The following is a 25702-nucleotide window of genomic DNA, read 5'->3' on the forward strand; positions in this document are numbered from 1 at the left end:
AGTTTATTATTAACAATTATTAAAACCAACTATTTCAGAGCAGTAGTGACTATATGCTCACAACTACTTGAAAAGTGCTTTCACACACAAAAAACCCCTGCTACTAAGTCAGTTCAGAACTCCAAAGTTGTGGCATTTCTATTGAAGGCATTGCTATCCTTCCAGCTGATGTAGTGAAAACCTACAAATTTACTGGGGCAATGATGGCGGATTCCATGGGATTGGGTGGCAAAACAACTGGAAATTTTAGGGTGAGAGTCTGAAAACGAGACAATCATAGAAGGGCTGAGATAAACTCTCCAGACATCATTGACCAATTGCTAAACTACACATTCACACAGAAGACCCCAGGAAGCCTAGCAAAAATTAAAAGTCTGAGGGAAATTCTATTAATAAATTTTGTTTTCTTCAAGTACTTCCTCAAGCCATACACAGCTAAAAGAGCATTACTGGCTTAAGATGTCCTCTGCCTACATTATTGGTTGGTTAATAAACTTCCAGCACAGTAAAGAACCCTAGGTAATCAGGCTTTAAACAAAAAAACCAAAACAAACACAAAACTGAGCAGAGACTTTGTATTGTGGTAAAGACATTTCAGTTTGAGTCTAGGGAAAGCAATTGCATACTAATACAAAAACTCTCATAACAAAACAATCTGGAATTGGTACAACACATTCTTTACAATGTCAGGTTTTCAACTATAAAATACTAGACCACAAAGAAAAAGAGAAGTGTTACACTAAGCAAAAAAAGTCAACAGAAACTATTATAACTCCGTGGACCCAGATATAGACGTTAGCAATCAGATTTCAAAGCAGCTATTATGAATATTTCCAATGAATTAAAGGAAAATAAGCTCAGTATGAGTGGAAAGAGAATCTAAACAGAGAAACAGAAACTATAAAAAAGGACCAAACAAAATTGTGGAGTTTAAAAGTTCAATAAATGAAAAATTCAGTAGAGTTCAACATCAGAATCAGTGAATTTGAAGGTAGATTAACCCTTTGCACTTGCTTGCTTTTTTCTCATTATCCACTCTACATTATCCACATTCAACATCGAGTGCAAAGGGTTAATAGAAATCTTCCATCTGAAGAACAGAGAGGAAAAGACTGGTAAAAAACAAACAAAGCCTCAGAGACCTGTGGTACAACATCAAATGTCTCTACATATGTGTAAATCGAGTCCCTGAAGGAAAGATAAAAAAGAGGCAGGAAAAGTATTTGAAGAAATAATGGCCAAAAACTTTGCACAATTGATGATATGAACTCACAAATCCAAGAAGCACCAAAAACCCCAAGTAGGATAATCACAAGTAGGAAAATATATCACGCTTGATCTGTTAAAAGCCAAAAATAGAGAATCTTGAAACCAGCAAGAAAATAAATGAAACATCACATATAGGGAAACAGTGATATGATTAATACCTGATTTCTCATCATACACATGAAAGTCAGAAAACACTGGAATAATATATTCAAAGGTCTGGAAAAAAATGATATCTAATAATTTTATATTTAATAAAAATATTTCCTGAAAAACTTAAATTGGAAAAATTTACTGCTAGCACACCTGTGTCATAACACATGCTAAAAGAAGTCTTAGGCTAAAACAGAAATGACACAAGATGGTAAATTGGATCCACAAGAAGGAGTGAAGAATATTAGAAATAGTAAATATGTGGGTAAATATAAAATATTTTATATATATCTTTTCTGCTCTGAATTTCTTCCAATGAAGCAAACTAAAGCAAAAGTGTACTTCTACAATGTTAGATTTGTCATGAATATAGATGTAATGTATATTTAAAAAAATAGCTCCAAGGGGAAATAAGGAGCTATATGGTCCAAAGTCCCTATTTAGTACCAGAAAATATCATTTACTTCAAGTAGAATTTGATTCCTAAATGATATATGCTGTAATCCCTTGTATGCAGTGGTTGCCCCTCCCAACCAAGGGATATTTGGTTATTAAATTTTAGGTTATTATAACCAAGAGGATGTACTATTGGCATCCAGTGCATAGAAGCCAGAGATGCTGCTAAACATTCGGCAATGTGTAGGAAAGTCCACACAATAAAGAACTATCTGCTCTAAAATGTTAATAGTGCCAAAGTTAAGAAGCCTTGACTAGAAAAATGTCACACACAAGTGAACATACACTGAACTATAAAAAGTCAACAGATTAATTTAAATGATATGCAAAAAAGGGAAATAAAGGAATAACACAGAAATGAAAAAAATGAAACCGAAAAAGCTTAGATAAATAGAAAACAGATCCCAAAATGACAAAACTAAATCCAATCATATTACATTAAATAAGATTATACTGAACATTCCAACAAAAGGCAGAGATTGTGAGATTAGATAATGAAAGTGAGATTTGATCTAACTATATACTGTCAGTATATAGTTTATAAAAATTTATAAAATTTATAAAAATTTATAAAATTTATAAAAATATGAAATGTTTCACAAATTTGCATGTCATTCTTGCACAGGGGCCATACTAATCTTCTCTGTATCATTCCAATTTTAGTGTATGTGCTACAGAAGTGAACACAACAGATGCATTTTACTTTATTTATTTTTTTGAGACAGAGTCTCGCTTTGTTGCCCAGGCTAGAGTGAGTGCCATGGCATCAGCCTAGCTCACAGCAACCTCAAACTCCTGGGCTCAAGCAATCCTCCTGCCTCAGCCTCCCGAGTAGCTGGGACTACAGGCATGCGCCACCATGCCCGGCTAATCTTTTCTACATATATTAGTTGGCCAATTAATTTCTTTCTATTTATAGTAGAGACAGGGTCTCACTCTTGCTCAGGCTGGTTTTGAACTCCTGACCTCGAGCAATCCGCCTGCCTCAGCCTCCCAGAGAGCTAGGATTATAGGCGTGAGCCACCACGCCCAGCCCACCGATGCATTTTAAATTAACACACTGACTGTCATATGCATTGTATTTAACTCAGGCTAATTTTCAGCCCAGAGCCCTCATGAAGTAAAACCATGCATGTGATTTGTGAAAATCTTACTTGTTGATGGTCTTATTGTTGCAATTAATATTGACAATTTAATTCTAAAAATGTGCATTGCATTGCATATAACTCATGTACAGAAAACAATAAAAAATAACAAATTAGAAAAGATTATTTTGTTTTAATGAAACACTGTGGTCCCAGGGAAAAAATTTTTCTAGTGTGGCAGTCAATGTGTTAAAAAACAAAAGTAGGCCAGGCACTGTGCCTGACCCTGTAATCCTAGCACCCTGGAAGGCTGAGGCAGGGGGATCACTTGCAGTCAGGTGTTCAAGACCAACCTGAGCAAGAGTAAGACCTCATATCTACCAAAAATAGCTAGGCAAGGTGGCAGTTGCCTGTAGTCCCAGCTACACAGGAGACTGAGGCAAGAGGATTGCTTGAGCCCAAGAGTTTGAGGTTGCAGTGAGCTATGATGATGCAACTGCACTCTAGCCCAGGTGACAGAGTGAGACCTTGTCTCAAAAAAAACATAAAAATGCTACTCTGGGAGGTCGAAGTGAGAGGATCGCTCAAGGTCAGGAGTTCGAAACCAGCCTGAGCAATAGCAAGACCCTGTCTCTACTAAAAATAGAAAGAAATTAGCTGGACAACTAAAAATATATATATATAACATTAGCCAGGCATGGTGGCGTATGCCTGTAGTCCCAGCTACTCGGGAGGCTGAAGCAGGAGGATTGCTTGAGCCCAGGAGTTTGAGGTTGCTGTGAGCTAGGCTAATGCCACGTCACTCTAGCCCGGGTAACAGAGTGAGATAAAATGGTAAATTTTATGTTATGCATATTGTACCACAACAAAAAAATAAGTTAAACTCAACAAGAAGAAAATAATACAATTAAATAATTGGCAAGAGACTTAAACAGACACTTCACAAAAAAAGGCATTCAAATGGCTAGCAAGGACATGAAAAGATGTTCTCTATCTATGGTCATTAGGGAAATACGAAATAAAGTCATGAGATATCACTACACTAGAAGACTTAAAGGATGACAATATCGAGTGTTGGTGAGGATGTGGAAGAAGTTGTATTCGCATATATTGCTGGTAGAAATGGAAAATGGTACAGCCATTTGGAAACTGGTTTTAGTCACAAATGATTGGACGCCAGACTCTCTACATCTTTTCAAATCTATGACAACCCCGTTCACCTCAAATCTGAAACCTATGAGATCCCAATCAACATTGTCTCTAGTTAAAGAGGCAAAAAAGTAAAACAAAGAAGATGAGCATCATGGTCTGCATTTGTATTTTCTATGCATTTGTATTTTCTTTAGTCTTTACTAATGCATAATAGACATTAAGAAGGATAAACATTTGTGTAAAACCAGCATGGGAACTTCAATGAAGATAAGACCAGAAATTAACCTCACATTTTTTATATATTTATAAAAGAAACTGCTTTCGAGATAGAAAACTTACCTATTTATTGCTAAAATAAGTATAAACATTCAGGAATAATTACCATTTGCTGAATATGGGAATCTTGAACTTCTCGGCGTTCTTTATCAGCTTTGCGTTTTTTCTCCTTTTCATATTCCCTGAAAATCTCATCTGCTTTCATGACAGCCAGCAATTGTTCTTGAGCCGCTATTTTTCTTTGTCTTTCTTCTTCCTCTTTATTTTGCATCTAGATTTTAAAGGCAAATTTGCTTCAAATTAAAACCAGTTTTAGCAACCAGTCCTATATGAAAATACACTGAGTTAGGAGTGTCAACCAGGAGCAAGGCAAGAGCAGAAAATTGTATGCACCTAGGTTGATTCCCATGGGTTGTGTTCTATTTCTGAAATAACAGGAAACACCCAAGTGATAAAAGACAATATCTATTGGCTTAAAAAAAAAATACAAGAACTGAAAAGATCTTCTCAAGGTAGGGAAATATTTGTAGGTAAAAAATTAACTGCTACAAAGTTTATAAACTACCCAATTTAAATGTTATGACAAGCAGTTATGTAAGAGAGAAATTCTGAAAGATTACAAAATACAGGCCAGGCCCAATTGCCCACACCTATAATCCTAGCACTTTGGAAAGTTGAGACAGAAGGATCACTTAAGCCAGGAGTTTGAGGTTGCAGTGAGTTAAGAATGACACTGCTGCACTCTGGCCTGGGCAACAGATTGAGACCCTGTCTCCAAAACAATATATATATATATGTATAAATATATATAGAAACATAATAGGGTAATTTTTATGTGATTTGTCTTGAATATATTCAAATGAAAAATACACTAAAAATGTTTGCATTTCAGATGGTTCTGAAACAGAAGAGATTATTACATTGCATCTATAAATATCTTTCTTATAATTGACTGTCATGTCATCTTATCTTATAAGGTAAAGAGATGGAGTGTGGTGGCTCACGCCTGTAATCCCAAGCTTCTGGGAAGATTGAGACAGAAGGATTGCTTGAGCCCAGGAGTTTAAGGCTGCAGTGAGCTATAATTGCACCACTGCACTATAGCCTGGGCAACAGGCTATGTTGGGGCGAGGGGCTGAAATTAAATATTTGATTTCAAAAATATAAAAAGACAATTCATACACTGTTTTTCACATCTCTTCTAGCTTTTAGTTAGAGACGCAAAGGATGTGGAAACCACAGTGGAGAGGTCTTAAATTTGTCTTTTGGTTTTTATTTGTCATCATTAAATTGTTTACCACAATGGCTCTATATTCTGCAATCGCTTTTAATTCTGCTTTGTTTTTTTCACATTTTTCTTCTTCTCTTTTTTCCCATTCAGCCTCAGCTTCTGCAATATCTCTAGCAAGAATCAAATCTTCATTGTCAAGTTTCTCTTTCATTAGTTCACTCAGGAAGTTATTTATTCTTTCTCTCCGTTCTTCCATTAGCCTATAACAAAATACCATACTTGTCAAATCTTCATGAACAGATTTGCAATGGAGCCAAAATAATTTAATTAGGAAATCTGAGATATTTTACAGTCTTTTAGAAAACTAAAAGGAGCCCCACTGCTCTTTGTATACACTGATTAAGTGGAAATTATTTTTTAAATGTAAAGAAACATATAGCCTAAAAATCCAAAGAGAGTGATATATGTCATACATACAATATGATCTTTATGTGTGTATGTGTTTAGAAAGAGATGTTAAAATCTCTATATTGAAAAATATTTTAAAGTCCTTTATCAGACTACCCTGCTTACTTTAGCATTGGAGGTTTAGGCTATAAAAGGCCTTTTTTTTTTTTTTTGAGACAGAGTCTTGCTTTGTTGCCCAGGCTAGAGTGAGTGCCGTGGCGTCAGCCTAGCTCACAGCAACTCCAAACTCCTGGGCTCAAGCAATCCTGCTGCCTCAGCCTACCGAGTGGCTGGACTACAGGCATGCGCCACCATGCCCGGCTAATTTTTTCTATATATATTATTTGGACAATTAATTTATTTCTATTTATAGTAGAGACAGGGTCTCGCTCTTGCTCAGGCTGGTTTCGAACCCCTGACCTCAAGCAATCCACCCACCTCAGCCTCCCAGAGTGCTAGGATTACAGGTGTGAGCCACCACGCCCAGCCTATAAAAGGCCTTTTTGTAAAAAAAACTAAGAAAATATTTAGAAAGGGCCAGGTACAGTGGCTCCTACCTATAATCCCAGCACTTTGGAAAGCAGAGGTGGGAGGATCAATTGAGGCCAGGAGACCAAAACCACCCTGAGCAACATAGTGAGACCCTACTCTACAAAAAATACATAAATAAATACAAAGAAAAAAATCTGGCTAAACTGACCTCATAAGAAAATAAGGGGAAAAAAAAAAAACAAGAAAAAAAAAGAAACTATTTAGTAAAAGATATCAAAAGCCACCCTCATAATACTCTGTCTGGCATTTATACATAGCACTTTGTTTATTTGATTTGTTTGTATGTCTCATGCCCTTTATACCATGAGATGCCTCAGGTCAGGGATTGAATGGGTCCTCTCTCTAGTCCAGGGCCAAGCATGTGCCTGGTACATCATAACAAAAAATATATTTTGTTAAAGAAATGGGTATATATTTATTTATTAAATTGGGCAAAAAATACGTTAGTTGTGACAAATTCACGAATTAAGTGAATTTTTGCAAAGCAACAACGTGTAAGAAATGGTAAGAAAGGATGCAGTGCATACCCCAAGGAAATTACAATATAAAATGGAGCAAAACATTTATGCAAATAAATACAAGGCAAAGGGTGATAAATGCCATGAAAAAGCTAGACAGAGATATGCACAAAGGAGAAAAAAGAAAGCTTTCACAGAAATGATGACATTTCAGTTAGAATTTCAAAAAACAATATTTTATTGTTTGTTTTTGTTTGTTTGTTTTTGTTTTTTTGAGACAGAGTCTCACTCTGTTGCCTGGGCTAGAGTGCCATGGCATCAGCCTTGCTCACAGAAACCTCAAACTCCTGGGCTCAAGCAATCCTCCTGTCTCAGCCTCCCCAGTAGCTGGGACTACAGGCATGCGCCACCATGCCCGGTTAATTTTTTCTAAATATTTTTAGTTGGCCAATTAATTTCTTTCTATTTTTAGTAAAGACAGGGTCTTGCTCTTGCTCTGGCTGCTTTTGAACTCCTGACCTTGAGACATCCCGCCTTGACCTCTCAGAGTGCTAGGATAGCAGGCGTGAGCCACCGCACCCGGCCCCAAAAACAATATTTTAAATACATGTATTGATTGTTCGCTATGTGCCTGACACTATTCAAGGTGCTGGGGACATAACAGTGAGCCAGAACACTAATAGTTGGGCGGCACAGGCTGGGTGCAGTGGCTCACACCTGTGCTGAGGCTAGAGGATTGATTGAGGCTAGGAGTTCTACACCAGCCTGGGCAACAGCAAGATCTTGTCTCTATAAAGAAAATTTAAAAAATTAGCTGGGCATGGTGGAGCACTCCTGTAGTTCCAGCTACTCAGGAGGCTGAGGCAGAAGGATTGCTTGAGCCCAAGAGTTCCAGGCTGTAGTACACTATGATCATGCTTGTGAATAGCCATTGCACTCTGCCTCTAAAATAATTTTTAAATAATAAATAAAATAAAAATCTCTGCCCTCATGGAGCTTTCATTATTGCTACAGGATAGGGACAATAAACAAAATAAATGATTAAAATATATAGTGCCATATATCAAGCAATGAGGAGAAAGAAAGCAGTTAAAATCATAATTGGGGAAGAGGTATAATTTTAAATAAGGTGGTCGTGGAAAGTCTTCATGACAATATTTAAGTAAAGATCGGAAAGAGTTAAGGGAGCAAGTTATATGTTCTCTGGAGGTGGCATTGCCTAGAGAAGACACAGAATTCCAGTGTAGGTGAAGCTTGGATCAGCTGGGAATGAGGGTGGGTGTAGAACCTTATGGGCCGTTGTAAGACTCTAAGTGAAATGTGAAACCACCAGAGGATTTTGCAAGAGGAAAAGCATGGTTTAGACAGAAACACCGTGTAATGCAACTTGGCCTCCTACTCTTCTCTCTCCATCCTATCACAAACTGCTCACTAAGGTAAAGCAATAATCTCTAAATCTATTGGATGCTTGATTTTTTAAAATCTTATTTAATTCTTCTATTGACCTAACACTGACGATTGCTTCTTTTTTTATTTATTTTTTTATTTTTTGCTATTGGCTCCTTGATGGTGGGTGATGACTGCTTCTTACTGAAAACTCATCTCCCCTGGTGTTTCTCTGGTTTTCCTCCAATCTCTGGAAACTATTCTTCGATCTTCACATTATCTTCTTTGTCTATTTGACCCTTAAATATGGAGTTCCCCAGGGACTACATAACCTTCATTTCTTACCTATTCACCCTAGGTGAGCTCACCTGTATCCACAACTCCAACTACCATTTATATGCCAATGGCTTACAAAGCTATCTCCAGCTCACATCCCTCGCAGACCAGTATTTCCAACCATCTACGAGATAATGTCCTAGATATTCCAGGGGTACCTCAACTCACATGTCCCAACTGAAATAGTCAAGTCACTAAACACTCTACTCATATATAATATACTAAGACTTCTCTTGCTAAAGATAACTCTTATATCACAACTTCTGATTTGTAGCAATATAATTTCACACAGTACTTTATTAATTATACAAATTATTATTTACTTATTTATTATGTCAACACCCAGGCTGACACCCAGGCTGGAGTGCAATGGTGCGATCATAGCTCACTGTAGCTTGGAACTCCTGGACTCAAGGATCCTTCCGCCTCAGCCTCCCAAGTAGCTAGAACTACAGGCACAAGCCACTGCAGCACCTGACCTACAAATTATTGTAAAAGCCTACCTGTGTGTTTCAGCTTCTTTTTCTTTCCCCATTTGTATAAGACGCTTTTTTGCTTTGATAAATTTTCTAATCTTTTCATTTTCCTCTTCTTGCTGCTGCTGTTCTACAGCTTTGATGATATTTCTATCATGCATATGTTCCTTGGGAAAAAAACTGTATTATTATCCTATCACAAAGAAAAATATCTTTCAACATGTCAATATCTAACAAGAACCTATCAAATGGTCACAGCTTCTGACCCAGTTATTTCTCTCCTGGAAATTTGTCCCAAAGAGATGATCAGAGACATGCATAAAGGTTTATGTACCATGTACTTCATCTCAAAGTTATTCAGCAAAAAATTGGAAACAGCCTCTAAATATTTAATAATAGAGAAATGGTTAACTAAATCATACTCTCATTGACATAGAATGATACAAATAGTATAATCAATAAGTGGAAGGAGAAAGAGCAGAATATAAAACATTATATAATATATGTAATATTCACAAATACATATAAGTACAGCTTTATAATGTATATATGACTAGAGGAAATATGTCAATGTTAACAGTAGTTATCTCTGGGGTATGAGATAATGAGTGAATTTTACACCTTCTTAAATGCTTTTCAGTATTTCTTTTCAAATATCTCATTTCTTTAAAAATATATAATTTAAAATAATTATATAATCAGAAAAATATATTAAATATAATTTTCATGTAATGTTTAAATAATAATCTAGTCACATGGCTCAAAAACTTTTAATATTTTTAACATACCAGTGTAAGGTATCCTTCCACTCCATTCACTGTCTCTTTCTAATTCCCCCTCTAGACTCAATCACAGTTACTAGTTTCATGTCCAGACTTTCTTTTTGTGTATATATAAGAAACTACAAATGTGTATTCTAACAAAATTTTTAAGCGAAAAATAAAAATCTGTTCATATTAGTAAATGTTCCATCATCCCAGCCTGAGTTAGCCATCAGTGTCTTTGAACATAATACTCTGAGTATATAGATACTAATATATTGGTGATTCTGTTATTGGAAGTAGAAACCAATTCAAGGTGAAAGTTGTCAGGTACAGCATTTAATCTACCAAAATATTTATAACGCAGGGTCTAGTATGTACCTAGAATTCTTAACTAATGTTCTATTTTATGTGTTAGCCTATAATCTGGTCAAGAAATATACTGGTCAACATGGCCAATATGATAAACTAATGAAAACACCAAACTGTTAAAAGTGATTATTTTGAATGATTCCTTAAAAGTTTTATTTTGCTGTTTTTTCCAAGTTTATTCTAATATCCATTTTATAATAGGAAACAATATAGAGTTATCACAACATTAATTCTTATTTTTCAAGATTGAAAGCTTCAGCTCAAGGTCACATAACTAGTTAATGGCAGAGTTAGCATCTAAAACTAGGTCTGTTCCACTCCAAAGTGACTTGGAGAGATAACAATTATTGTATCCATGAACCAAGAACAAGAATTTATGAAAAAGAAGCAATAAAATTATAAGTAAAAATTAAAATTTTGATAGCTAAAATAAAAATTCAATAGAAGCCTTAGAATACAAAGTTGAGGACTACTTTCAAAGTAGAACAATAACAACAACAAAAGGCAGAAACAATTAGTTGCCTAACCAAGATTCTTTCCTCTCTGCTTCATTAGCAACAGAACCCAAATTTTATTCAGGGTGAAAATATGCTCAGGTAGGAGACTGTATTTCCAAGCTTTCTTTTCAGCTAGGTTTAACAAAATCATAACCAATGAGATTTTGTGGAAATTATTAAGTGGGACTTCTGGGAAAGTTCCTTAGAAGGAGAATAGATAGTTAGGGCACTCCCTTTTGATCTTCACCCTTTCTCCCTTCTTGCTGTTCAGAATGTGGACTTCAGAGCTAGAATTCCAGCAGCCATTCAGGGCATGAGGTAACCTTGAGGATAGATGCCATCTATGTTCTAAGAATAGCAGAGTGAAAAAAGAGGTGTCTCAATCCCTGTTGATTTTGGAGGTGCCATTACCAGATGTGTAATGAGCACCCCTGCAATTTTAAGTCCGTATTTGTTTAAGCTACTATTATTTGGGGTTTTTTACTGTAGCTTTTGAGCCTTTTCCTAACTAATGTGAAAAGATATTTTAAAATTAAAGCATCAATTCGAAAGTCCAATATCTATCAGAGGGGTTACAGAACAATAGAAGAGACAAAACTGAAAGGGACAAAATTATCCAAAAGATAAAACAAGAAAAATTCTCAGGATGAAAGGAATATGAGTTTCCACAATAAAACCATCAATGGAATGTCCAGCAAAATGAATGAAGGCACATCATCCAAGGCAGATCACTGTGAAGTTTCAGAACACCAGAGATAAAGAAAAGCATTCAGAGAGAGAGAAAGAGAAGAAAAAGAAAAAAACAAAAAACAATTATATATATATCTGGTGCAGACCATAAATGATAGCATACATCTCAACGGCAATACTGGATGCTAGAGGAATATGAAACAATAAAAACAAAATTCCAAATTCTGACCCCAGAATTCTATAAGCAGTCAAACCAATCAAATATGACTTTAAAAGATTACCTTTTCAGATAATTCAAAAAATTTACCTCCCATACCCTTTTTCTTAGGAAGCTACTCAAAGATGTATTTCAGCAAGATGAGGGAATAAACCAAGAAAGAAGAAGACATAAGATTCAGGAAATAGGAGGTATGGCCCCAAAAAGCGGTAGAGGAAAGTCCCAGAATGACAGCTGTGCAGAAGGGCTAGTGAGCAAACACTCAAAGAAATTATTTTAATCCTAGAAAAATAAACATTTATGCAAGTGGGCCGGGCATGGTGGCTCATGCCTGTAATCCTACCACTCTGGGAGGCCGAGGCAGGCGGATTGCTCGAGGTCAGAAGTTCAAAACCAGCCTGAACAAGAGCGAGACCCTGTCTCTACTATAAATAGAAAGAAATTAATTGGCCAACTAATATATATAGAAAAATTAGCCAGGCATGGTGGCGTGTGCCTGTAGTCCCAGCTACTCAGGAGGCCGAGGCAGTAGGATTGCTTGAGCCCAGGAGTTTGAAGTTGCTGTGAGCTAGGCTAACGCCGTGGCACTCACTCTAGCCTGGGCAACAAAGCGAGACTCTGTCTCAAAAAAAAAAAGAAACATTTATGGAAGCAAAGAAATATAACCACAGTATATTACTTGGTTCTGCAGAGGAAAATATTTATATAGTCATAATAATGATTTAAGTAAAATTGTGACAATTATTTGTGGGGGAGGAGAGGAGAAGAGGGGAATAATGAAAAAGAGCTAAATCCTCAACTACCAAGACAAAAAGGCAGGAAATATCTCAAATTGATAAATCAAGATATATATCTTTTACAACCTAATATGTATTTTTAACATCTAAATATAGAACATTATAATTTTCTAACAGAAGAAACAGCTAAAATTAGAACTTGGAAGTGGGCGGGGTGCAATGGTTCACACCTGTAATCCCAGCACTCTGGGAGATCAAGGCAAATGATCAAGGTCAAGGAGGTCAAGGTCAAGGATCACTTGAGCTCAGGAGTTTGAGATCAGCCTGAGCAAGAGTGAGATCCCATCTCTACTAAAACCAGAAAAAATTAGCCAGGCATGGTGGCATGTGTCTGTAATCCCAACTACTCAGGAGGCTGAGGCAGGAGGATCGCTTGAGCCCAGTAGTGTGAAGTTGCTGTGAGCTAGGCTGATGCTATGGCACTCTAGCCCGGGCAACAAAGTGAGAACTCTGTCTCAAAAAAAAAAAAATCTCTTCCATCTTGAAGTTATTCCTAAAAAAAAAAAATCTCTATAATGCATTCCTAGCAAACCAGAGGCTAATTTTACAAATTTGAAAACTTATACTCCACTATTTTTTAAAAATATATTAGAGTTAGGCATTTTCAGTCACAGAAAGACAAATATTGCATGTTCTCACTCATATGTGGGAACTAAAAAGAAAGATAGCAGAGTCGCACAGCGGAAGTTTGCTGGGCCCATAATAAAGATGATGTCATGGAGTTAGAGAGTAGAATGATAGTTACTGGGAAGGGTGTTGGGGGGTGGGCAATGTACGAGCATACAGTTAGATAGAAGGAATAAGTTCTAGTGCTTAATAGCACAGTAGGGTGACTACAGTTAAAAACAATATATTGTATATTTCCAAATAACTAGAAGAGAAGATTTCAAATGTTTCTAACATTAAGAAATGATAAACGTTCATGGTCATAGACAACCATGAGTTGATCATTACATATTATTGCATTTATCAAAGTACCACACATATACCCCCAAATATGTACAAATATTATGCATCAATAAAAAAGTTAGGCATTTGACTTTGTACGTTTTTGTACTTTTGCACTTTTAACTTACAAAAAATAATCTCCTTCTTTCATGTATCTCTTCCTTTTTCTTTTCTAGTTTTTTTCTCATTTCTATTTCATATAGTGAATTCTGTCGCTTTATTTCCTCAGCATCTTTTTCTTCTCGTTTTCTCCTTCTTTCTTCTTCTTCTTCATGTTCCTTTATTCTAAAGCCAAAGCGTAAGTATAATTGAGAGCAAAGCAGAAAAATAGGTTATGTTTTTAAGAAATGAATTAATAAAAGATTCTAACCTGGGATGATCTGAAGCTGCAAAGAACTTGTAAATTTCTTTAAGGAAAAGAACAAACATTAAACAGCAATGACTAATACTAATCCAATCTTGGCTAACCCAGAATTGCCAATACTTTCCTTTCCTCAAAATTTATTTCACTGGGCATGGTGGTATGTGCCTGTAGTCCCAGCTACTCAGGAGGCTGAGGCAGGAGGATAGCTTGAGCCCAGGAGTTTGAAGTGGCAGTGAGCTATGATGATGTCACTGCGCTCTAGGTGTCACTGCACTCTAGCCCAGGAAACAGAGCCAGACCCTGTCTCAAAAAAAAAAAAAAAAAAAAAAGCTGGGGGCAGTGGTTCATGCCTGTAATCTGAGCACTTTGAGAGGCCAAGGCAGGAGGATCCCTTGAGGCCAAGAGTTTGAGACCAGCCTGAGCAATATAGTGAGACCATGTCTCTATGAAAAAATGAAAAAATTAGCTAGATGTTGTAGCATGAGCCTGTTGTTCCAGTTACTTTGGAGGCTAAGGCAGGAGAATCACTTGAGCCCAGGAGTTTGTAGTTGCAGTGAGCTATGATGATGTCACTGCGCTTTAGCTCAGGCAATAGAGTGGGACCCCAACTCAAAAATAATAATAACAAGGAAGTTTGAAATATCAGTAGAATTACCAAAATGTGACACAGAAACACAAAGTGAGCACATGCTGTTGGACAAATGCTGCTGATAGACTTGCTTGATGCAGGGTCACCACAAACCTTCAATTTGTTAAAAAAACAAAACAAAACAGTATCTGCAAAGTATAATAAAGTGAAGCACAATGTAATTACAAATTATAGTGTTATAAAGATAATAAAAGATTAAGCAAAATAATAATGATTGCATTATTTAGATAACTTTGGACAGAGCTGTACTCTAAGATAGGGAAGCACTCTCTACTGAAGAATGGGATAGTAAAATTCCAGACAAAGAAAAAGCATGTTAAGAAGGCACTGAGATATACGAGGGTTTTGCAGGTGCTCGAGGCCCTGGAAGACCAGTGTGACAGAGGAATCACAACTAAGGGAAAGGAGTGGTAGAGAGGAGGTTGAAAAATAGACAAGGCAAGATCACACAGGGCCTTGATGGAGATGATCAAATTTCCATTTTATTTTAAATGAATAGAAAGCCATTGAAATGTTTAAGGTAGGAGAATATGACCAATTGTCATTTTAATACGAAATTTTTCTTGATGATAACTAAAGAAGGGATTGGGAAATAAGACAGTATGTGAGGCCAGTTAAGAGGCTGATGCTACAAACCATGAAATATATGTGTGTGGTCTGTACTAAGAAGACAGCAGGCCGGGCGCTGTGGCTCACGCCTGTAATCCTAGCTCTTGGGAGGCCGAGGCGGGCGGATTGCTCAAGGTCAGGAGTTCAAAACCACCCTGAGCAAGAGCGAGACCCCGTCTCTACTATAAAATAGAAAGAAATTAATTGGCCAACTGATATATATATAAAAAAAAAAAAATTAGCCGGGCATGGTGGCGCATGCCTGTAGTCCCAGCTACTCGGGAGGCTGAGACAGAAGGATCACTCGAGCCCAGGAGTTTGAGGTTGCTGTGAGCTAGGCTGATGCCACGGCACTCACTCTAGCCTGGGCAACAAAGCGATACTCTGTCTCAAAAAAAAAAAAAAAAAAAAAAGAAGACAGCAGTAAATTCAAGATTTGTTTTGGAGAAAAAAATCAACATGAGCTGCTATTAGATTTGATGTGGAAGATAAAGGAAATGAGGAATCAAGGTGAATTCTTAGGTTTCTAGTTTGAACAACTGGGTGGTTAAGGATACCACTGGAAAGTCCACTGTCAGGATAGGGAATCAATAATTCTATGTTAAGGCCGGTGCAGTGGCTCACGCCTGTAATCCTAGCACTCTGGGAGGCCGAGGCGGGCAGACTGCTCAAGGTCAGGAGTTCGAAACTACCCTGAGCAAGAGCGAGACCCCATCTCTACTATAAATAGAAACAAATTAATTGGCCAAGTAATATATATAGAAAAAATTAGCCAGGCATGGTGGCGCATGCCTGTAGTCCCAGCTACTCGGGAGGCTGAGGCAGGAGGATTGCTTGAGCCCAGGAGTTTGAGGTTGCTGTGAGCTAGGCTGACGCCAGGGCACTCACTCTAGCCTGGACAACAAAGCGAGACTTTGTCTCAAAAAAAAAAAAAAAAAAAAAATTCTGTGTTAGACATTTAAGTTTGAGATACCTTCGAGACATTGATATGAAGATATCAGGGAGGCAGCTGATAGGTGAGGCTGGGGATCAAGAGAATTGGTTTAGACAGATTTCAATGCCAGATTTAAGATGGCATATAAATCTAAAAAATGGATGAGGTCCCTTAAATCCTCTTCTCTTTCTACCCTTTCCCTAGATGATCTTTATCCAGGGAAAAGTGATACAAACTATCCTACCTATGATGATTTTTTTCTTCTTTTGGCAAGCTGGTGGGATTAACAGATAGTAGTCTTCTAAAGCAAGATAGTTAAGCCCTTTATACAGAAAGGCTAACCTATCTATATAACAAAGGAGAGCTAGGAAGTATCTATAGACGTTTTGTTAAGTTTCTTTTCAATAATTATGTATAAAGTTCTTGGTCAAAATCCCTCTATTTGGGGATTTTGGTGTCACTACTGTCCCTTATTTGCCTCATCCCTATCCTTATCATTCTCACTGTGTTATGAGTCATAGGTAGACTCTTATGGCAGTCAAAGTACCACAGTGGAATAAACAGCCCAGGTCTGGAGCCTAGAGATTGTTTGGAAAGTGTGTAAAAAAAATATTATTTTCAGGCACAGGACCAGCAGCTGTGCTATGTGTTTCAATTGTCTATTGCTGAGTAACTAAATACTCTAAAACTTAATGGCTTAAAACAATAAACATTTATTATCTCACAACATTGCTACAAGTCAGGAATCTGGGAGTGAGTTAGTTGAGTAGTTCTCAAGATGATGAGTTAAGATGTCAGTTGGGGCTGTAGTCATCTGAAGGCTTGAGTGAGGATGGTAGCTTGCTTCCATATATCTGTTGTCAGGAGACCTCAATTCCTTGTCACATGGACTTCTACATTGAGCTATTTAAAAATGTCCTTACACCGTGGCAGTTAGGTTCTCCAATAAGCAACCAAACAGAGATAGCACGGAGGAAGCCACAATGTCTTTAATATCCTAATCTTAGATGTCACCTACCATCATTTCTGCCACATTCTACTCCTTAGAAATGAATTACTATGTATAGCCCACACTCAAGGGCGTAGGAATTAGGTTCCATCCTCTGAAAGAAAGAATATCAAAGAATGTGTAAAAATATTTAAACCACCACAAGGCAATTCCTGGGTAGCACTTGGTAATACAATTAATAAGGCAAGCAAAGCTGGGCATAGTGGCTCACATTTGTAATCCCAACACTTTGGGAGGCTGAGGTGGGAGGATCGCTTTGAGGCCAGGAGTTTGAGACCAGCCTGGGCAACATAGCAAGACCCAATTTCTAAAAAAAATTTTTTAAATTAGCTGGGTGTGGTGGTATACCTCTATAGTCCTAGCTACTCAGGAGGCTGAGGCAGGAGAATTGCCTCAGCAATTCTGAGCCCAGGAGTTCCAGGCTACAGTGAGCTATGATCATGCCACTTCATTGCTGTCCAGCTTGGGTGAGAGAGCGAGACCTTGTCTCAAAAAACAAAAACAAAAACAAAAATAAGGCATGCAAAAAAAGTCTTGCCTCTTGGTACCTTGTAATTTCTATTTCTTTGTAATTAAACTAATTAAAATATGGTCTTTGCCCAAAGAGGAGAGTCATTCCAAATTCTGGCAGACCTTAAAGCACATGGCCCACAAAGCACATCATGACTAGTCCTAGCCCTTCTCTCTAACCTTATCTTTGAGTGTCCCCTTAGTCCTCTATAGCAGTGGTCCCCAACATTTTTGGAAACAGGAACTGGTTTCATGGAAGACAATTTTTCCACAGACGGGGGGAGATAGGGGGGTGAAGGGCGGAGGCAGAGCTCAGTCAGTGATGCACAAACTTGTTTTCCTAACAGGCCACAGACCAGTACCTGTCTGTGGCCCAGGAGTTGGGGACCACAGTTCTATTCTACAGCCATCTTGACTACTTGTAGTTCTCCAAATCCACCATAGTCTACCTCACTTCTGGGCCTTTACCTGTGCTATTTTCTCTGCTTAAAATACTTCTACAGCCCATTCTTTACATGGCTTATTCCTACTCATTCTTCAGAATTAAGTGCAGGAGCCAATCTCTTCTGAAAACCCTTCTCTAGACTGGGTCAGATATCCATTTCACATGCTTCCATATACCTTCCACATATATTTGCTAAAATATTAACATTTATCATTATATTCTAAATATTCCATTTTTGTATGCTCCTCTCCCAGATTGTGACCTTCTTAAGGAAGAAGACTGTAGTGTATTCATCTCTGTATTCTCAACAATTAGAAAAGTGTCTAGCAAATGGAGGTTGTTCAATAAGTATTTGTATGAATGAATGAATGAATATACCAATGAATGAATAAATTACCTATTTTGAAATTTTGTCCCTGAATAAACTCTTATAATAGTTATAAGTTATAATTCAAGAAAGGGGAAACTATCCTTTGCATGTCTTTTCTACCTCTGTTCTTCCTCTGTTTCCAACTCAGGTTAATACCAGTACTCCTATTCCAGTTCTATGATTTAAAAAGGCTTTTGATGGGCTCATCACCTTTATTCCTAATAGTATTTTAAAGTAACATGCCTTCTGAGGTCTTTAAAACTGATACATGAATCAATATTCAACAGGATACACTTAGTGATAATTTTGTAAACTTACATATTTTTTTAAAATTATAATAATAGATTTATATTTTCCTATGTTGTCTTCAATTACAGAATTGAGTATTTCTTATTAAATTTAAGTTGCCGGCCTTCTGGAAACAAATTGGCAACCCAAGCTTACATGTTGAACATCCTTCCTCTCCTAATTCCCCACAATGCAACCAATATAATGGAATTTTATACCATTGCTAGAAACTAAACCAGGGTCTTACCCACATACCTGAATTTTCAAGAGATTTCTGGGGAAAATAAGGCAGCTGAGAGTGCATTGAGCATATGTAATATTTGGTCACCATCCACAAGGACAGAGCCCACCGTGGGCAGTAAGTAAAGGAGTTTACACTGACCACAGAACCTAATGAATATTTCCTAGACTGAACTGAAGACATACCAAGAAAACAAATAAAATAAATCCTAAACCTGCTTGAACCTCTAACCTTTGCCAAATACCACATACACACACACACAAAATCCTGTGGCCTAACCACAGCCTGCATACAAAGGCTCTCAGTGGGTAGATGGACTGTGAAGGTGTTGCTGGGTAGCTTGCTGGAGATCAGACTGCTACCTTTGATTATCTCTGAGCTGCAGTATAGAAGAGAGATTTCTCAAACACAAGGGACTCACTGATCAAATATTTGACTGCCTCTGCCCATGGCTTTGTCCCTTACTTATACAAACCCTTAGACTTTACACTGCCAAAGACAAAATTACAATAAATTCAAAGGTTTCTCTTCTCTTTTTACTACAGATTAAACTGAAAAATATACAATTTGGCAATATATGTATCCTGAGAATTGATGTCTATGTCACTTAGACACATAATTTTGAGAAATAATTTTATATATGACAAAATGAGAAAAGCATTGAATAAAACAATACTGTGGATTCAATTTCATTTTATAAAATATGGGTATATTTTATGTGCTCAGGAAAAAAAGTTTGTATCAGTAGATCAATGATTGCCAGAGGTTGGGGATGGGGGATACAACTTAGCGCAAAGGGGCATGAGGGAACTTTTTGGGGTGATGGACATGTTCTATGTCTTGATTTGGGTGGTAGTTATGCAGCTATATGCTTTTTTTTTTCTTTTTTTTGAGACAGAGTCTCACTCTGTTGCCTGGGCTATAGTGCCATGGCGTCAGCCTAGCTCATTGCAACCTCAAACTCCTGGGCTCAAGCAATCTTTCTGCCTCAGCCTCCCAAGTAGCTGGGACTACAGGCATGCACCACCATGCCTGGCTAATTTTTTCTATATATATTTTTAGTTGTCCAGCTAATTTCTTTCTATTTTTAGTATAGACAGGGTTCTCGCTCTTGCTCAGGCTGGTCTCAAACTCCTGAGCTCAAATGATCCACCCACTCCAGAGTGCTAGGATTACAGGCGTGACCTACCATGCCTGGCCTATATGCTTTTTACAAGGCAAATTTTACTGAATGTAAATTATATCTCAATGAGCCTGAAGCCTCCACCATAAAAAAAAAAATTCTAATGGCTATACATCAAAATAATAATAGTAACTTCCCACTTTCATGGACATCTACTCTGTTCCACTGTTGTTGAGGTTGATCATATGACTTCCTTTAGACTCATGATAGGCCAAGTATAGGTATGTCCTTGTCCTTTGACAGTTTAGCCGTATTCTTGCAATTTTATGCTTACTCTCTTACATCTCTGTCAATAATATATGAAAAGTTTCCCCCAGGTGGCTTTTTCATCCTTGACCTCAGAATGAATATACATAGAGTGAATCAGAACCCTCCCCCACAACAATGAGCTGCCTATCTAAGTCCAGTGTAGATCAGCCAACTGTAGCCAACCCACAGATACATGAGTAATGTTTGGTGTTGTAGGCCACTAGATTGTGTGACTGTTTTTTATGCTGCAATATTACTAGAGTAGTAACCAACACACATCTCTGAGTAAGGAAGTGATAGTGATTTTTAACCTCTTTCTATTCTACTTTTCCTATTGACTAATTATTTTAGCATGTATTACTTTTAAAATGAGAAAAAAAATATATCCATTTGAGAAAAAGAGAAAGGTACAAATTTATGTACACCTACTGTTTTAGATGATCTTTGGCAAGAGCCATGTTTTCTCTGTGTCGTTTTTCTGCTTTTTCTTGTTCTTCTTTGAAAGCTTTTTCAATATTGAGTTTCAATTGTTCCTCCCATTTTTTATCTGATTTTATCTTACTTTTTTGGAATTCAATCTGAGCATCACGTTCTTTCATAACTCTACTAAGAAGAAGTCCTGCCTACAAAAAAAAAATTACAGTATTTTAAGAAAATGTCAAATTATGTACAGATATGTTAAATATATATAAAAGTACAAGAAAACTCAAGTAGTACATGAAAGTTTTTCACTCTTTCTGTCTGGTAGAATTGATATTGCTTTGCACTTTCAATGGCCTTTTTTCTTTCTCCTTGTTTATGTATTGCTTCTTCCACATCAAGAATTTGTCTTTCTGCTTCTATTTCTTCATCACGCTTCTTTTTGGCTTTAAGTTTCTGTTCTTTCATTCCCTATTAAAAAAGCAATATTTTGCTTACATTTTTCTATTTAATTTTATCAAAATTTAATGTTATAAAGTGATAATTTGAGCTTTCATTATGAATCTTTATTATATTTGCATATTTCATTAATAAATAAAAAATGAGGTTACACTTACAAGCTAATTGTTTAAATTGAGTTTTTTATACGTTAACACATTACATGGTTCAAAATTCCAACATATTGCCAAAATCTATAGTGAACTTCTCCTTACAATCCTAACTTCCATTTGCCATCTCCTTTCACTCTAAGATAACCACTGTTATTAGTTTCTTGTGTTTACTTCCAAAATTGCTCTCTATAATTACATAATAAATATATATTTTACTACTAATTATATAATAAATATATATATCTTACTACTTTGCTCCTTTAAAAAACCACAGTAGCATATTTTATATGCCCTTTTATACCGCTGAGGAGTCTACTCAATGTTCTACTTCATATGAGGGCTTTCTTTTCCTCTATTGGCCATACTGTCTAGGTCTTAAGAAAACCTTACTTGCCCTGATATACTGAACATATTCTATAATTTATGTTAAAAGTTGTACTGTTTTGCCTTTTAAATATAGGTCTTTAATCCAGCTGAAATTCATTTTTCTGTATTATTTTCTATTTGCTGAATCTTCTGACCCATGAATGTACTATCTCTATTTATTGAGGTCTTAATTTCTGTAGGCAATATTTATAGTTTTCAGTGTATAGGTCTTATACATCTTTTGTCAGATTTATCCCTATGTATTTCATATTTTTGATATCATAGTAAATGGTAGTTTTTAAAGTTTCAATTTGCTATTGTTAGCCACAGAAATACAATTTTTGCTTATATTGATCTGTATGTATCCTGCAACATTGTTAACCTCATTAGTTCTAGTACCTTTGCTGTACATTCCAGCAGATTTTCTACATAGACAATCATAGCATCAGAAAATAAAGACAGTTTTACTTCTTTCTTTCCAGTCTGGGTGCCTTGTATTTTTTTTTTCTTGATTTATTGCATTAAGTAAAACTTCCAATACAATGTTGAATAAATGTAGTCAAAGTGTACATTTTTGCCTTTTTCCTGATTTTAGGGGGAAAGTATTCATTCTTTCACCTTCAAGTATAATACTAAGTGTCAGGTTTTTGTAGCTGCCCCTGATCAAGTTGAAGTTATCATCTGTCCATACATTGTTTAGTATTTTGGTTCTTTTAAAATCAGGAATGAATATTGGATTTTTTAAATGCTTTTTTGGGTGTCTATTGAGATAATTATGAGGTTTTTATTTTCTAGTTTGTTAAGACTGTGAATTACATTGATTGATTTTCAAATAGTAAACCAAGCTTTCACTCCTCAGATAAACTCCCATTGGTCATCATGTATCATTCTTTTGATGCATTTAATTTGCTAAAATGTTATTAATATTTTTGTCTGTGTTCATGAGGGATATTGCCTACAGTTTTTCTGAAATGTCTTTGTCTGGTTTTGGTATCAGAGTAATACTGTTTATTGTTGTGATGCAGGATTGCACAGGAGAACAGAGAGTACTTGAAACTATCAGAAACTAAAGCGGCTTCTCTTTATTTTTGCCCCTGATTTATCTGTCTGTTTGTTTCTTTCTCTCTGGAACTATATAATGTTTTTGCTGTGCTCCTCTGTCCTTCTGCTAGCTTCCCTCTACCTGAGAGATAAAATAGTCCAGTTTAGTCCCATATGCATGAATGAGAAACTACTTTGAAGTGGGGAGGTGTATTCCCTGACTCCTTTTATTATCTCACTTGGGGGAGAAGTGCTGTGAAAAGTAATCCTTACTTGCCCTTTTCACTTTCCTCCATTGTTTGAGGCACTGAGAGACAGGGTTATTTTTTATTTTATAATAAAAACATTACAACTACAGATAAGCATAAGTTCTATTTAGAGAGTCCTTGCTTTTTTTTAAAACATTGCATGTTTCCTTTGTTGTGATATACATTGTTTATCTTTGGGAAGGAATATTAATAGAAAGCTTGTGGTACCTTGCTTTAAGAACAATGTTCATAATTTATTAATTCTTTTCTTTTCTAGAAGAGGGAACAATGATGTCATATCTAATAACATATATATACCATATTACATTCTCAAAAAGGCAAAACTATAGGGAAAGAAAACAGATTACTGGCTGTCAGGGACAACAGGTAGAGGAGTAGTTGGCTATATAACAGGGTCTGAGGGAGTTTTGGGGGAGCATGGTATTGTTCTATAAGTGACTGTAAGTATTTGTAAACTGTACACTAAAAGGACATATGTAAATTATAATCTAAAAAACTTGGTTTTTAAAAAGCCCCTGGTACATAAAGGAATTGAAGGATATAGGATATAGAGTCTATTTTTCTTATACATTAGTAGCATACCACACATAGTGATTTATACCTCCACAGGTATTAAAGAAGAATAAATGAAGATTCATCTTACCAGCAGCAAGATTTACTATAAACTCCTACTAGTTAAAACTGTGGTATAGGCACAGAAATTTAACAGAATGATAGGCTAGAAACAAACCCATGTTGTGACAACTAGAAATGTCTTCAAAGAGAATTAAAATAAAAAGAAACCCATGTTATTTATAGGAACTTGACATATGACATAAATGTCATTGCAAATCAAAAAAGAAAGGATGGGAATTCAATAACTGATATTGGGATGTAGAGATTCAACATAATCCCAATCAAAATCCCAGCTGGCTTTTTCATAGGAATTAACAAACTGATTCTAAAATTTATAAGGAAGTACAAAAGACCCAGAATAGTCAAAACAACTTAGAAAAAGAACAAAGCTGAAGACTGATACTACCTGATTTCAAGATCAATTGAATCTATAGTTATCAAAACAGTGTATTGTTGGAGTAATGATGAATAGGTCCATGAAACAGAAAAGCGAGTTCAGAATTTCCTCCACATGTATACAGATAGACAACTAGATTTTCAACAGAAGTACTAAGGCAATTCAGTGAAGAAAGAATAGTCTTTTCAACAAATTATTGTGGAATAATTAGATATTTATATGCAAACACAACAACAACAAAAAACCCAAAATCAATCAATACTTCACTGCATATAAAAAATTAATTAAAAATGGCCCACAGACCTATATATGAAACTTAAAATTCTAATAAAACTCCTAGAAGAAAACATAGGAAAAAATCTTTGTGATCTTGGTAAAGATTTCTTAGATCTAGGTAAAGATCTAGGTAAAGATTTCTTAGATAAGCCACTGAAAGAATGATCCATATAAGAAAAACTGATAAACTAGACTTTACTAAAATTAAACACATCTCTTCAAAAGACACAGTAACGGAATGAAAACTCAAGGCACAGACTGGGAGGAAATATTTTTTATAAAACCTAATAAAGAACTTGTATTAGAATGTTTTTTAAATTCTCTAAACTCAATAATAAAACAAAACTAATTTTAAAATAGGTTAAAGATTTGAACAAACACTTCACCAAAGAAGATATATTGGTAGAAAAGTTCATGAAAAGATGTTCAACATCATTTTTTTTAATTTCATGAATTCTAAATCCACTGTACATCATTTTTAATTAGAGAAATTAAATTTAAATTTCTCTAGAGAAATTGATTTAATTACAGAAATTTAAATTAAAACTATAATGAGATATTTCACACCTATTAGAATGTCCACAATTAAAAAGATTGTCTATACCAAGTGTTGGTAAAAATGCAGAAGAAACAGAACTCTCATAGACAACTGTTGGGAATGTAAAGGACAATTACTTTAAAAAACAGGAAGTTTCTTACTAAGTTAAATTATATACTTATCAAAAGACAGCCATGCTACACAAAGATATTTACCAAGAGAAATAGAAGCATGTCTACACACAGACGTACACATCAGTGTTTATTGAAGCTTTATTCGTAATGGCCAAAAAATGGAAACAACTAAAATGTCAACCATCAACAAGTGACCAGACATACAAATTGTGGTATATTTGTACAATGGAATACTGCTCAGCAATAAAAATGAATGAACAATTGACACATACAACATGAATGAATTTCAAAGTAACTGTGCTGAATAATATCTATAATAATAGGAAGCAGATCAGTGGTTGCCTAAGAATGGGGTGGAGGAGGGACAGGGAGGAGTGAGAATGAGTAAAACAGGCATGAGAAAACTTCTGGAGGATAAACTTGTTCATTATCTTAAATGTAATGACGGTTTTGGGGGAGTATACATATGTCAAAACTTATCAAATTGTACACTTCAAATATATCCAATTTATTGCATGTCACTTATACCTAAATAAAGTTATTAAAATGTGTTTCAATGTATTTTATGATATTTTACATGTATAAATAATTATAAAAGAAGTATAAGAGAGTACTAAGAAACAAGAGT

The 25702-nt window shown here is 35.9% G+C and overlaps 1 protein-coding gene and 1 non-coding gene across 5 annotated transcripts in view; both read right to left on the reverse strand.

Moving 5' to 3' along the window:
• The window catches only part of CFAP210 (cilia and flagella associated protein 210), a 38570-nt gene that overhangs the window by 4500 nt on the left and 8368 nt on the right, over positions 1–25702 (reverse strand). For 2 of the 4 annotated variants that reach the window (XM_076005641.1, XM_012781899.2), the window contains 6 exons: positions 21125–21298; positions 20837–21030; positions 13685–13841; positions 9302–9441; positions 5687–5879; positions 4495–4659 (listed from right to left, as the gene is read on the reverse strand). In XM_076005641.1, coding sequence (XP_075861756.1) covers positions 4495–4659; positions 5687–5879; positions 9302–9441; positions 13685–13841; positions 20837–21030; positions 21125–21298 — 1023 coding nt within the window. The remainder of the gene's footprint in view (positions 1–4494; positions 4660–5686; positions 5880–9301; positions 9442–13684; positions 13842–20836; positions 21031–21124; positions 21299–25702) is intronic. The other 2 variants (XM_076005640.1, XM_076005642.1) reach the window with 2 other exon arrangements.
• LOC142872820 (U6 spliceosomal RNA) lies at positions 2456–2562 on the reverse strand. Its single transcript, XR_012920906.1, has one exon. It is a non-coding gene; the product is annotated as a U6 spliceosomal RNA (small nuclear RNA).

This window comes from Microcebus murinus, chromosome 8, assembly GCF_040939455.1.
Source record: "Microcebus murinus isolate Inina chromosome 8, M.murinus_Inina_mat1.0, whole genome shotgun sequence".
Classification (NCBI taxonomy): Eukaryota; Metazoa; Chordata; class Mammalia; order Primates; family Cheirogaleidae; genus Microcebus; species Microcebus murinus.